General features: G+C 45.0%; 1 protein-coding gene across 1 annotated transcript in view; it reads right to left on the reverse strand.

Moving 5' to 3' along the window:
- PIKFYVE (phosphoinositide kinase, FYVE-type zinc finger containing) overlaps positions 1-13759 on the reverse strand; it is a 93569-nt gene that overhangs the window by 12705 nt on the left and 67105 nt on the right. Inside the window, exons 27-37 of the mRNA XM_060257462.1 lie at positions 11318-11408; positions 10589-10649; positions 9959-10114; positions 8607-8727; positions 7080-7175; positions 6166-6249; positions 4549-4640; positions 3919-4083; positions 2586-2645; positions 1089-1265; positions 292-395 (exon numbers count right to left, since the gene is read on the reverse strand). Coding sequence (XP_060113445.1) covers positions 292-395; positions 1089-1265; positions 2586-2645; positions 3919-4083; positions 4549-4640; positions 6166-6249; positions 7080-7175; positions 8607-8727; positions 9959-10114; positions 10589-10649; positions 11318-11408 — 1207 coding nt within the window. The remainder of the gene's footprint in view (positions 1-291; positions 396-1088; positions 1266-2585; positions 2646-3918; positions 4084-4548; positions 4641-6165; positions 6250-7079; positions 7176-8606; positions 8728-9958; positions 10115-10588; positions 10650-11317; positions 11409-13759) is intronic.

The following is a 13759-nucleotide window of genomic DNA, read 5'->3' on the forward strand; positions in this document are numbered from 1 at the left end:
TGCAGAAAGTCTGATAAAAATGAATGATGGGGAGGACTGTACACTCACTAGGCAGCTCTACAGGGGACTTGGGACCCTTGAGTTGAAAACAACTGCATTAGATCACTTGCTTGGGGGGGGGGGGGGTGTGAGATCAGAAGACAGGTACTATTATAAAAACATTGCCAGATTCTCTAACCCAATTTTACTTTCAAAATGCACTGTGCTGATTTGGGCTAGTAACAGAGCATTCTTTTAAAAACAGGTGCAATCAAGAGCACAGCTCAGCCAGAAAGATTCTGCAAGCCCTACCTTATGCTGCACAGCGTTAGTGATGTATGTGAAGTAGTGCGGGGCAAAGTCTAGGAAGGATTGGACCTCCAGGCGGGGCATCTGCTTCAAGATGAAACGATCATCTGAAGAACAAGTATTAAAATATCGTACGAGAATGATTTCCTGTGCAGATTTTTAAAAACGTTGCTTTGCCAGCAGCTGCTATCACACCACAAGGATCTTCACTATGTGACTGAAGGTAAACTGTGGCAGCCATTTTGTAGCTGGCTCCTCCTCCCGCAGCAGCCATTTTGTGTCTGCCCCCACCACAATGTATCAAAATTCCAAAGGGGCCCACAGGCTCAAAAAGGTTTGGGTTTAATGTGTCATGTTAAAACACTCATGCTTTGCTTCAGTTCCGTTTTTTTTTTACTTCCAACTGCTTCTAGACATCTACAACTCTAATCGTATTATTTATCAGATGTCCCATCCTGTTGATTGTATTGACTAACTATGTGTAATCTGTCTTGAGTCCCAGTGAGAAAAATGGACAATGTATAAAAGAAGAAGACTGCAGCTTTATACCCTGCCTTTCTCTCTGAATCAGAGACTCAGAGCAGCTTACAATCTCCTATATCTTTTCCCCCCCTGTGAGGTAGGTGGGGCTGAGAGGGCCCTCATAGCACCTGCCCTTTCAAGGACAATTCCTACCCTAGCTATGGCTGCCCCAAGGCCATTCCAGCAGCTGCAAGTGGAGGAGTGAGGAATCAAACCCAGTTCCCCCAGATAAGACTCCGTGCACTTAAACACTACACCAAAGTGGCCCAAAATGTTACCTTCAGTTACATAAAAAGCAGCTCCTGATTTGCCTCCTCGTGCCTGCCAGGGCAAAGAGTGAGAGAGCGAACGGATGAAATCCTCTTCACTGCTCCCAAGTATCACTTCGCGCATTTTGTGGAACTCTCCCGCATAGTAAATCCGGCAGTAGAACTTGGCGTTCGCATCGGAGAATTCTGCAAAGGAAGGCGAAAGCTCTTCAATTAGCAAAGGCAGTGGAATGGGTCAGAATGGACGCTTCGTGGGCAGACCTCTGTCGTTTCTTCTTGCCAATTGCACCAGAGACTTGTTCTCTTCTTTAAGATGTTTCCTTTCATAAAGAGCCAACCTGCCACACCAAACATGCAAAAAAGGGTCACACAACACAGTTTCTGTGCACTCAACATACACCAGGGCTTTTTTGAACAGGAACGCAGTTCCGGCTGACAGGCCTCAGGGGGCGTGACCTAATATGCAAATGAGTTCCCGCTGGACGTTTTCTACAAAAAAGCCCTTTGTGAAAGAATGGTGATGTCAGGGGTGTGTGGCCTAATATGCAAATGAGTTTCTGCTGGCCTTTAAAAAAAAAGAATGTTGTTGTTTGCTTCACAACAAAGCCCTATAAAAGGTCTTATGCATCCATGTCCTTACATCAGGACAGGAGATCTGAATTAAGGCTTCCGGGGGTTTGGTGGTGAAGGAAAGTGCCTCCAAGTCACGGTTTGGTGGTGACCTCGTAGGGCTTTCAAGGCAAGGGACGTTCAGAGGTGGTGGTGCCATTGCCTGCCTCTGCATAGCAACCCTGGGTTCCTTGGTGGTCTCCCATCCAAGTTCTCACCAGGACTGACCCTGCTTGGCTTCTGAGATCTAACAAGACAGGGCTAGTCTGGGCCATCTGGGTCAGGGCAGGGGTTTGGCACCTTTCTACTTTAAAGCACAGTATGAAAGTTGGACCAGAAGGAAGGCCGAGCGCAGAAGAATAGATGCTTTCGAGCTATAGTGGTGGTGAAGACTCTTGAGAGTCCCTTGGACTGCAAGAAGATCCAATCAGTCAGTCCTAAGAGAAATCAACTCTGACTGTTCCCTGGAAGGTCAGATGCTGAAGCTGAAGCTCAAATACTTTGGCGACCAAATGAAAAGGGAACATTCACTGGAGAAGATCTTGATGCTGGGAAAAACAGAAGGCAAAAGAAGAAGGGGACGGCAAAAGATGAGATGGCTGGACAGTGTTACTGATGTAACAAACACGAATTTGAGCAGACTTCGGAGGATGGTGGAAGACAGGAGGGCCTAGTGTGACTTGGTCCATGGGGTTGCAAAGAGTCGGACTCGACTGTGCGAATGAACAACAACAACAACATTGACTTCTTAGGTACACAGAGAACAAGGGAGTCTCATTCTATGGGAGGCTTTCCTTATTCGTTTATTTCATTCACAGCCTGCCATCTTTGCAGAGGCTACACTGGATCGGAATCATTTCCTCCTCCATTCCGGTTCTCTATCTAGCTCCTACTTACGGAGTTCAACGTGTGGGTTGGCCAGCTGTTTCTTCTGCCCATCGCTTCCATCCACTTCGTCTGAAAGAGTAAAATGGGAAGACGGATCAGGGATGCCTTGCCATGGGGGCCATACACAACTTCTCCCCCCACCTCCATTCTTGCAGATGAACAAGCAAAGGACTCAACAGCGACTGTTTCCTAAATGCTGAGCTGTTAAAAACAGCAAATGTCAAAGGAGGAGGAGAAGGAAGAGGAGGAGATTAGATTTATACCCCACCCTTTGCTAGCCAAAGGAGTCTCAGAGTGGCTTACAATCTCCTTTCCCTTCCCCTCCCCACAACAGACACCCTGTGAGTAGGTGGGGCTGAGAGAGCTCTCCCAGAACTGCTCTTGAGCAGAACAGCCTTGAGAGAACTTGTGACTGACCCAAGGTCACATCAGCAGGCGTATGTGGAGGAGTGGGGAATCAAACCCGGTTCTCCCAGATAAGAGTCCGCACACTTAACCGCTACACCAAACAAAGCTAACAAAATATGAGAAACACAAATCTTCCAGTTCATGAGTGCAAGCTTCTGTTATACATGGCTGTCCCTCCAAAACCTGATACTAGATAGCGACTAATGAGGACATAAGAACATAAGAGAAGCCATGCTGGATCAAGCCAATAGCCCATCTAGTTCAACACTCTGTGTCACACAGTGGCTCAAAAAAACCCAAGTGCCATCAGGAAGTCCACCAGTGGGGACTAGAAGCCCTCCCACTGTGCCCCTCCCCCCAGGACATGCAGACTGCTTGCCTGTTCAGTCACACAGCCAGGCAAAAGTTGAGCCCTGCAGCCTTTCTTTTGGGGTTATTTTTTGTATTTGTGTGTGCATGCGCACACACACATGCCCCCATGTCTGGAAGTCACGGCGACCTCTGGCAACTCTTGCTGGAGCATGGAGAAGTGGCTGCATACAGCCTGCCTCTGCATCCAGGGCCTGGTATTCCTTTGGAAGCCTTGCTTGCCGGGGTTAGCCTTGCTTAACTTCCGAGATTTAACGAGATCAGGCTTGCCTGGGCTATCTGCAGCAGGGCTTCTTTGGGCAATTTTTAAAGAGAAAGAGTGGAACTTTCTGTAGGCACCTGCATCTTTGCTTCAGATGGATTCTGAGTGGTCATGTGACCTGGAGGCAGGGCCGCCCTGCCACTAAGCAAACTAGGCGATTGCCTAGGGTGCCCCCTATGTGACTTGGTGACATTATCAGTGCAAGGAGAGGGGCACCAGAAGTTAGCCTTGCCAAGGGTGCCTGACAGTCTATGGCCAGCCCTGCTTGGAGGCCCACCTGTCCCTCTGCCAATGCGAGCTTACCTGGAGCATCTGCCCCTTGGTTCTCTGCCCCTTCTTTGCCCGTCTGCCCAACCTGGTAGTAGGCACTGTCTGCTCCACGCAAAGTCTCCTTTTTCTGGGCAGAGAGATCGGGGCTTTTCCCTCCAGTACCACGGAAGAAGGACAACACTCCGTACGGCTTCTTTGCTGCAATCACAGCAAGGAGAGAAAAAGTTAGCTTTCGTCAATCCATCTTGTCTCCATTCAGTCAAATAAATTTAGCCAAACCATCATCAGAAACTGCCTGCCGTTTTGTCTTTTGGCAAATTTATTTGTTCTAAGAGTTCTACACAGAGGAATTTCTTTATTGGTGGGAACCATTCGGACAGCCAGCAGCTGATAAAAGCAGCTTGACAATACAGACTCATATCTGGTGCTGCCTCCTTCACCCCTTTGTTTCCTTATTTCTCAAAACATTAAAACTTTATTCATTTACTTGGCAAAGCAAAAAGAATAAAAACTGAAGCAAGCCTCAGCTAGAATATCCCAAAGTTGGATTTCCATTATTCGCTTTCCTTGCTTCAACCTGGGTTCGATTTCCGAAGCAACACGCATCTAACTCTGTTTAAAACTGGAGGGGGGGGGGAGACACCCAAATTTCACCATTCTTACGCTGTTCCGCCTCTGCCATTGAGTTCGCTGGTCCCACGTTCGTCTCGGCCAGCCGGACTGGACTGTTGTTCTTTGCTCGGCTCTCAGCCAGACTGGAATCAAATACCTGTTGTCAATATGCTGTTAAAATCCACCATATAGAAATGTAATTCCAAGAGAACCTCATTCGCAACACCCACGTGCCCTTTAACCCGTGTTCAGCAATAGGTTCTCATCAGTGTTCCCTCTAAGCTGAGTTAGTGTGAGCTAGCTCAGTTTTTTAGCCTCCAGCTCACAAATTTTTGTCTTAGCTCAGGTAGAATGGCCCCAGAGCAAACTAATTGATGCAACAGCTCACCACTTTAGTGCCAGTAGCTCACAAGGTAGAGTTTTCGGTCTCAACTTCCACAGCTTAGAGGAAGTATTGGTGACCAGTGTTCCCTCGAAGCTGAGTTAGTGTGAGCTAGCTCACAGTTTTTTAGCCTCTGGCTCACACATTTGTGTCTTAGCTCGGGAAAAATGCCCCCCGAGCAAACTGATGCAGTAGCTCACCACTTCAGTGCCAGTAGTTCACAAAGTAGAATTTTCGCTCTCAAGATTCCACAGCTTAGAGGAAGCATTGGTCCTCATCCCCAAATCTTGGAGCCACTGCCCTTCAAACATGACAGTCCTGGTAGTTCAGACCATCTGGTCCCATCACATGTTCTCAAAGGGGATCAGTCATCCTCCAGGCAAGACATAATGGCAAAAGCCGTCCCCCTCCAATGTTCCCCTCAACTGACATTCAGAATTACAATCAAGAAGGTTCCATATAGCCAGGGCTTTTTTTGTAGCAGGAACTCCTTTGCATATTAGGCCACACCCACCCTGAGGTAGCCAATCCTCCTGGAGCTTACAGTAGGCCTTGTACTAAGAGTCCTGTAAGCTCTTGGAGGATTGGCTACATCAGGGGGTGTGTGGCCTAATATGCAAAGGAGTTCTTGCTACAAAAAAAGGCCCAGCATATAGCTATCTTGGTCAGTAGCCACTGATAGACCAACGGATCATATAAGAGATCAGAGACCAAACTGCATGCAGAGGGCACACCGGAAAGCTTTAAGACCGGACTATCAAAATCTCACTGCACAAGTTAGCAAAGAGAACAATTGGGAACTAGGGATATGCACAAACTGAATTACAAACAGAAGTTTATCACAAATTGGGCCCAGTTCGTGGTTCGTGAACCTCGGTACCTGCCCTCTCACCCTCACAAGCCCTATGAACCTCCCAGGTGGGCTTGCGTGGTTCATGTTGGCAGACCCACTGGTGTTGCCGCGGGCAGGGCTTGGAGAAGGTATTTAAGGAGACTGCCAATCTCCTGCATTTAAAGAGACAAGCCAATCTCCCCTTCCCATCACTAGATGCCAGGGTGTACATATGAAAATACATTAAAGTGCCCATTTTAAGTAACTCATTTAATGCCAAACAATGTTGAAAATAAAGCTAGTTGAAAATAAAAAAGCATCCACACTGCCTATTGATCCTACAGCACTGATGAAGTTAAGCTGTTGGTATTTTCTCAAGCCTATGGGGAAAGTTTAGGGGCTGTTCTGAGCAGCCCTGTTTCATGTCACTGCTCGGTAGCTACCACCTCATCACCTGCTTGTTTGAAGTCCTTCTTCTCCATTGCTTTTCAGGGACACTTTGGATAGTTCATCTAAGGCACTTCTGTACTCCTTGCAACTGTTAAGGAAAAGGATGCATCAGAATTCAAAGCGGGAAAGCCAGCCTTCTGGCAAAGGGTTGGATTTCCACCAAAGGTTTCTGAACACACAACAGACCTTGTGCACACAGCACTGACATTATCCCTTGCTGTCTGCTCGTGCTAAGTGAAGGTGATGGTGTTGAAAGCTATCTTTTCCACACATGTAATGCACAACATGAGGCATTTCTTTCAATCCCGTTTCAAAATTAAATTCAATGAACCGTCTGTTGTACAATGCTTTGCACGCTAGGCTACACCTCCCTGATGTAGTCAATCCTCCTGGAGCTTACAGGAGGTCCTGTAAGGTCTTGAGAGGATTGGCTACATCGGGGTGTACCTTAATATGCACAGGAGCTCCTGCTACAAAAAAATCCCTGATATTAGGACTTTATCATTTGAACTTCTGACACAATGGCATCTGCCACCTTTAAAATTACACTACATCAGATCACCCAAACAACCAACAGTCTGGAGGGGGTGTGGGAAGCTGGGCACTTTTAAGCACTGTTGGTGGGAATGTCCCATAGCTGCTACCTTTGGAAACATCATTATAACCCAAATTGATATAATTACAGGATACAAGACACCCAGATTTCCGGAGTCAATACTTTTAAATGCCTGGGATGAGTGGGATATTCCAGAGATAAGGAAAAAACATCAATAGTGATTTTTCTTGTAGCGGCCTAATCCGTAATAGCTTTAAGTTGGAAAAGTAAAATGCCACCCTATGGATGGAAAGCCCATATGAGGTTGCAGTTCCATATCCAAAACAGAGAAATAACTCACAAACCAGAACTGACTCATCTACCTGAGAGCGAAGGCAATGATGGAGCTGGGTTCCTTTTCACAGACCGCAATGGGAACGCGCTCGTGCTCATACATCAAGTAATGCTTGTCAGGCTCACTGCGTCAAAAACACAAGAAAGAATTTTAAGCTCTAGTACTTATTTTCTCTATTTGTCCATTTGTTAAAGTGAGGCTATCGTGCTTTGGTCGCATTATGAGAAGACAAAGAATCACCGGAAAAAGACAACAATGCTAGGAGAAGGTGAAGGCAGGGGTGGAATTCTAGCAGGAGCTCCTTTGCATATTAGGCCACACACCTCTGATGTAGCCAGTCCTCCAAGAGCTTACAAAAAAGAACCCTGTAAGCTCTTGGAGGATTGGCTACATCAGGGGTGTGTGGCCTAATATGCAAAGGAGGAGCTGCTAGAATTCCACCCCTGGGTGAAAGCAGCAGGAAAAGAGGAAGACCCAACATGAGATGGATTAATTCAGCCAAGGAAATCACAGTCCTCTGTTTTCAAGGCCAGAACAAGGCTGTTAAAGATAAGACATTAATACATAGAGTCACCATAAATTGGAAGCAACCTGGCCACATTTCTTCTGCGATTGTTTTTTGTTTGCGTTGTTTGCAATATTTGTAATCTGTCTTGGCCCTCACTTGGGTCGCCGAGATGAGCCCAATCTCATTAGATCTCAGAAGCTAAGCAACGTCAGTCCTGGTTAGTATATGGATGGGAGACCGCCAAGGAATTACAGGGTCACAACGCACAAGCAGGCAATGGCAAACCACCTCTGTTTGGTCTCTTGCAGGGCTCTTTGTAGCAGGAGCTCCTTTGCATATCAGGTCACACACCCCTGATGTAGCCAGTCCTCCAAGAGCTTACAGAAGTGTGTGGCCTAATATGCAAAGGGGTGTGTGGCCGAATATGCAAAGGAGCTCCTGCTACAAAGTGAACCCTTGACTTGAATATCCTAAAGAGTCACTGTAGATTGGCTGCAACTTGACAGCACTTTACACACACAATCTGTCTTGAGGGTCAGCAAGGAAGTCATACAATACAGGAAAGTAACTAACTATATACCGAAGAGCAGCACAGTTAAGACAGAATAAGAGAAGATGCAAAAAGCAGGCTGATTTACACACACGCTAATCCTGTTAGAAACTGCCCAATGCCATTTTGTTTCAGGAAGTGACAGGAATGCATGAAAAGCAGCCCCTGCTCATTTTCATCAGTTTCTGAGGGAAACCATGTTGGTCTGCAGGAGAAGAGCGAGATTTGAGTCCAGGAGCTCCTCAGAGACGGAGAAGTTCAGGGTAGAAACTTTTGCAAGTCAAAGCCCCCTTCATAAAAATTTCCCTTACAACTAAGTGAGGCTGAATTTGACTCAACTGCATTCAGTCAGGTGTCTTCTCTCTCACACACAAATACAGTTCCACACCATTGTAATAATGATGTTTTGTCTTGTTAGGCAATAAAAATCTAAAAAGAGACCTTGCCTGAACATCAACCCCATTTTCCTACTCCGCTGGAAGCAGGGTTTTACTCACAAAGGGGACGGGATGGGATTGTAGCTGTTTCCGGGTAAGAGATTTGCTAGGATAGCTTTCATGGTCGATTTCTCTTTCACCTGGCTGTCCGAAGAGCCCAGCAAGTGACCATCAAAAGGATCTGAAATAGAACGTTGCTTAAGTATTGTCTCAGAATTCTGGTTCTTGAGGCAATTTTCGTTTTAATAGCTGAAAGGCAGGATATAAGCCCGCACAAATTTCCAAGGGCTGGGCATTAAAGGTGACTTTAAAAATATTTAAACTCACACCCACAACACGGATTTTCAAAGAGTTCATCAAAACGACAGTAGGGGACGACGTCAGTACTGGGACGTCAAAAGCAACAACCAGCGGGATGAAGAAGCAATAGATGCTCTCCGGAATAAAGTTATTCTGAGAGACTTCAAGAAGGCCATGGGGGACAGGATACATTTCCATGGTAGGATAAACCTCTGGTGGCTTCAATGTTCAGGGCTCTGTCTTTATTACCATTCTATCTGTTGATGCACGCAAACACCAACTGATCTCAAAGCACAGACTGACTCAATGCTGGTGGAAACAACAGGTAGAGCAGATAGCTTCGTATTCAGAATTTTAACTATGTTTCACCACTGGCAGCTGTATTCCTAGTAGCAAAATGGAGGTGGTGAGATTAAGATGGTCTTAATATAATTTGGATCATGCAGCCTAGGTTTAGAAGTTGAACTGAGAGTGCTTCAGTGGTCTTTCCCAAACCACCAAAGTGTTCGGGGTTCAAATCTTAGAGGATTCAAAGCAAAGCCACAAGCAACTATTTTAAATAATCGGACACTGCATGAGGCTCATATCACAATGGCCTTTCTTTTACAAAAGAAAAGGAGGGCCACACCAAGCAAAAAGCAAGAGGGAATAGGCTCAAATTCTGTTGCTGTGGAAACTGTTCTGACTGAGATTTTGCAGATCCCTTGAGGAAGTGTACCAAAACGCATAGGGGGTCTCACAGTTGAATTAAACTGAATTCTCCCACTACACCAATTTGTGTTTTTGTTTATCCACAAACAGAAGACTACCTTTGTTTCCCTTATCAAAAGCCATCTCCAGCAAAAACCATAAAGCAGGGGTGTCAAACTCATTTGTTATGATGGCCGGATATGACCTAAATGAGACCTTGTCGGGCTGGGCCAAGCCATGTCAGGCCAGGACATGCGTGTAATCTTTGTCATATATTAATATAGTTCTTGCCACTCTAAAGTCAGTCATTATTGGGGGAGAAAGAAACCCAGGCTGTCAACAAGATAATTTGTTTCACTGGCACGATTCAGGTAACGTTTTAGCAACTGGATGAAATGAGATCAACAAAAGGACGTTGGTACCTTCAGTGCTGCTCGTGGTCTCAGGTTCAGGGAGCACGCTGGCAAAGGAAGTCCCCCCGGTCAACTGGTCTGACACAACTTCAGGAGGGGTGGGAAGCTGGAGGAGAGCAGAACTGGTGGAGCTCTGGCTCGACAAGGTTGTCAGAAAACGGTCCTCTGTGAAGTGAAGATGCCGACAAGAGATTACTCCAGCTCACCTCATACAGACATTCGGAACGTCAAGGCCAGGGGTCCCCAACCCCTGGGCTATGGACCGGTACCAGTCTGTGGCCTGTTAGCGACCGGGCCGAAGAGTGAGGCAGAGACCTTAACCTACTCCTTATTTAAAGACCCCCGTGGGGGGCAGGGATGAGGTGCGGGGGCAGCCTGGGGCAGCAAAAACCCCAACACCCCCACCGGTCTGTGGAAAAATTGTCTTCCACAAAACCGGTCCCTGGTGCCAAAAAGGTTGGGGGGGGCCACTGGTCTAGGCAATATTACACATACACCTCTGCTTCGTTGGAAAAATTCTTTTAAGTTAGCAAAAACACAGCAAATGATTTTTTGCCTCTTGCCACTTTACATAGATGGAGTAACAGCCAATCTGTTTCACTTTTGTTGCAAGGCTTGTTAAGAGAACGCAAAAGGTACCTTTGTCGCCATTCTGGACTGCTGGAGAGATGTTTCGGGGTGAGGCGTCCATTGAGCTGATCTGTGGAAGAGAAAGGGAGCACATGGTTCCTGCTGGGTTTCAGATCTGCATTTCTGCCCTTTTGCCCTGATGACTGTCAACCCACTAGAGACAAGATGGCTACCATGAAGCTGCTTTGACTACTCAAGCTTGGTTTTCCTCCTACTATAGTACTCCACTTTATTCAAGAGAGCTACCAAGTTGGAGACTTGTTTTCGCTCTTAATTGTTGACTTGGGCTTTCACTCTTATAGCCACAATTCTACACACATTTTAACTCAGGAGTTACTGAACTCTGTGGGACTTTCTGTGCTTAGAACAGAGCGGCAGAACAAAATACTAGGGAACAGTTTCCATTTGATCACATAAATGAGTGACTTAATCTTACAACTAGGGATAGGTGCAAACCAGATTACGAACCGAAATTTATCATGAACCAGGCTCGATCATGCTTTGCGAACCTCGGTTCTTGCTATGCTGCCCCCACGAATTTCCCATGGGTCAGTAACAACCCAGTGTTCGAACAGGGGACTACCTTTATCTTTTACCTTTATATATGATTAAGCTGTACCACTGTTTGGTTTAAATAAAAATTACATTTAAAAATGATGAAAAGGAACACTCTGCAACTCTAGTTGGAGATAGAAAGCAGCTTTAAAGTTCTTTGTTCCAAACAACAGAATTCACTACCTTGCTCTCTTCACCTTGCCTCAGTCTTCCGGGACTAGGGGGCACCGAGGGGCGTTTCCTGCCTTTCTCTTGTTGGAAGAGATCCTGTAGCCTGCAAATAGGATTTGAGTTACTGTTCCCATATATCTTAGGACCACAAATCATACCAACACTGGAAACAGGTTTTCTTTTCGGGGTATGAACTGAGTGGAAGGAAGGACATCTAGCTGATCAAATCTGTTTTCCCCAATAACCCATTCAGCCCCTAAATTGTTAAAGGCTTAGTTCCATCAGGTGGTCTGAACCCAATCTCCCTTCACACCTGACCCCACCCCACCTCTTCTGCTTTACAGAAGAAAGCAGTCTGGAACAGACTCCTGCTAATAGTATCACTCCACATCACTGGCAACCATCACTGATCTTCATCCCAGACTGAAATGACATTTACAGGGTTTTGATTCAAATGTGCACTTCAGAACTTCCAAAGGAGATTTTTCTGTGCTTACATTCACTTGCTTGCTTGCAGCCCAAACTCGCATGAACTCATTCTCAGTACAGGGACTATTTACTTAGACAACAAGCTTTTCCGTGGTTTCTTTTTTTGGTCAGTTTTGACCCCTTACTGCTTTGATTTATCCCCTTATTTCTGCATGCATTTTTGTGTCTTTAGTTTTCACCAGGCCTTTTTTTTTCTAGCAGGAACTCCTTTGTATATTAGGCCACTCCCCTCTGATGTAGCCAATCCTCCTTGAGCTTAAAGTAGGCCCTGTACTTAGAGCCCTGTAAGCTCTTGGAGGATTGGCTACATCAGGGGTGTGTGGCCTAATATGCAAAGGAGTTCCTGCTACAAAAAAAGCCCTGGTTTTCACTTCAGTTATTATTTTTCTGGTTCTTTTCAGACCACTTTCCCCCCACTGTTTTCCTGGAAGATGAATCAGAGTCGCCTTTTTCTTCGTATGTGATGTTCCTGTTGGATTCCTTTGTCCCATCCACTCTCCAGCCTGCTTCTGGATGACTGAACTATCATCAAACCACTCCCTCTCCTCCTCCCCCCCACCTGAAGATGAGTGGTTTCATATTTTTTTTAATGGAACTAAAGTATCAATATGCTGCAATGACAGGTCAAGCAGGTTTTCTGAATTCCCGGTTTTCATTTCTTTTAAAAAAACACTACATCTCTAGCCCCTTCGCTTGCAGAGATATAGGGGAAAAAACATATCTCGGCCAGGGAAGGGGACAAAGACTCACTTTTTTGAAATTAAAGCTGGGAATTTGGAGAACTTGCTTGACCTATCATTGTGACAGCGTATGATATTTTAGTGCCTTTTTAAAAAAACATGGCCATGATATGGATACAAAACATGCGCAAAAATAAAAGGGGAAGTTTTCAGGCACCAGATGACAGCACCTTCCCTTGAAAATCCTGATTATTTAAGGCATCTGCAGAAGAAAATAAACTGACTCTATGACTGTGAAAATGCATTTGGAGAGCAGATGTCCAGAAGATCCATGCTCATGTCAAGTATGTAGAAAAGCTCAGTGTTTACAAAGAAACCTGGGCCTTCATGGCTGCCCGTGACTGACCAACTGCAGAAAAAACGTTGATAGAAAAACAAATTCATGGCAACAAATGATAAGCAACAGCACTTAAGAGTTATAATTAAGAAATATTTTGTGATCATTGTATTGATAATCTACTGTACTGAGAATCAATTGTATTGAAAATCAATTCCAAATGAAAAATAGATAGGAAAAAAATTACTAGTAGAAAGGTAATCTGCCAAACTACTTATGCACAATCGAGATGAATAAGAAAGGAAAATACCCCTCCCTGAATACTAGTATAAATAAGGACATTGGTCTTTAGGTTGAAAATATAATATTTAATATATGAGTATGTTGGTCAAGTCAGCAGCCTCAATGGGTGCTCCAGAATCAATGGGACCCACAATATTTCAAGACATGATCAAAAAATTACAAGATAATATGCAAATCTATTTTGGGACAGTATTGAATCAGATGCAGGTGAATCTAGCAGAGCAGATGGGTGGGTTGAATTCAAAAATGGATAACCTACAGGAACAAATAATAGGAACTAAGGAAAAGATTCTGAACTTAACTCAGTCTTTAAAACCTCTTGATATTAAAGTGAAGGTTGCTAATCAAATATTGTAGGTAGATAAGACAACTCAAGTGATTAAAGAAGGAAAGTTAGTTAGTCCTGAGATGGAACAGATAATTTATAGTTTGAGACCTCAAGAAGTTCTGGAACAAAAACAAGACGACGGCATTTCACATGGTTCAAGTGATGCACTGGTAGTAGTAACAGAAATGGAGCCCTTGGATACAGAGGAAGAAACAGAGGATTTATATAAGGGTAATTCAGCCCATAATAGAAAGCATTCTTCTCAGAGGGAAGATTATAGTACCTTTAATAGAAAAATGGGTGAGGCAAGTTGGAAA

This window comes from Heteronotia binoei, chromosome 16, assembly GCF_032191835.1.
Source record: "Heteronotia binoei isolate CCM8104 ecotype False Entrance Well chromosome 16, APGP_CSIRO_Hbin_v1, whole genome shotgun sequence".
In the NCBI taxonomy this organism is placed as follows: domain Eukaryota; kingdom Metazoa; phylum Chordata; class Lepidosauria; order Squamata; family Gekkonidae; genus Heteronotia; species Heteronotia binoei.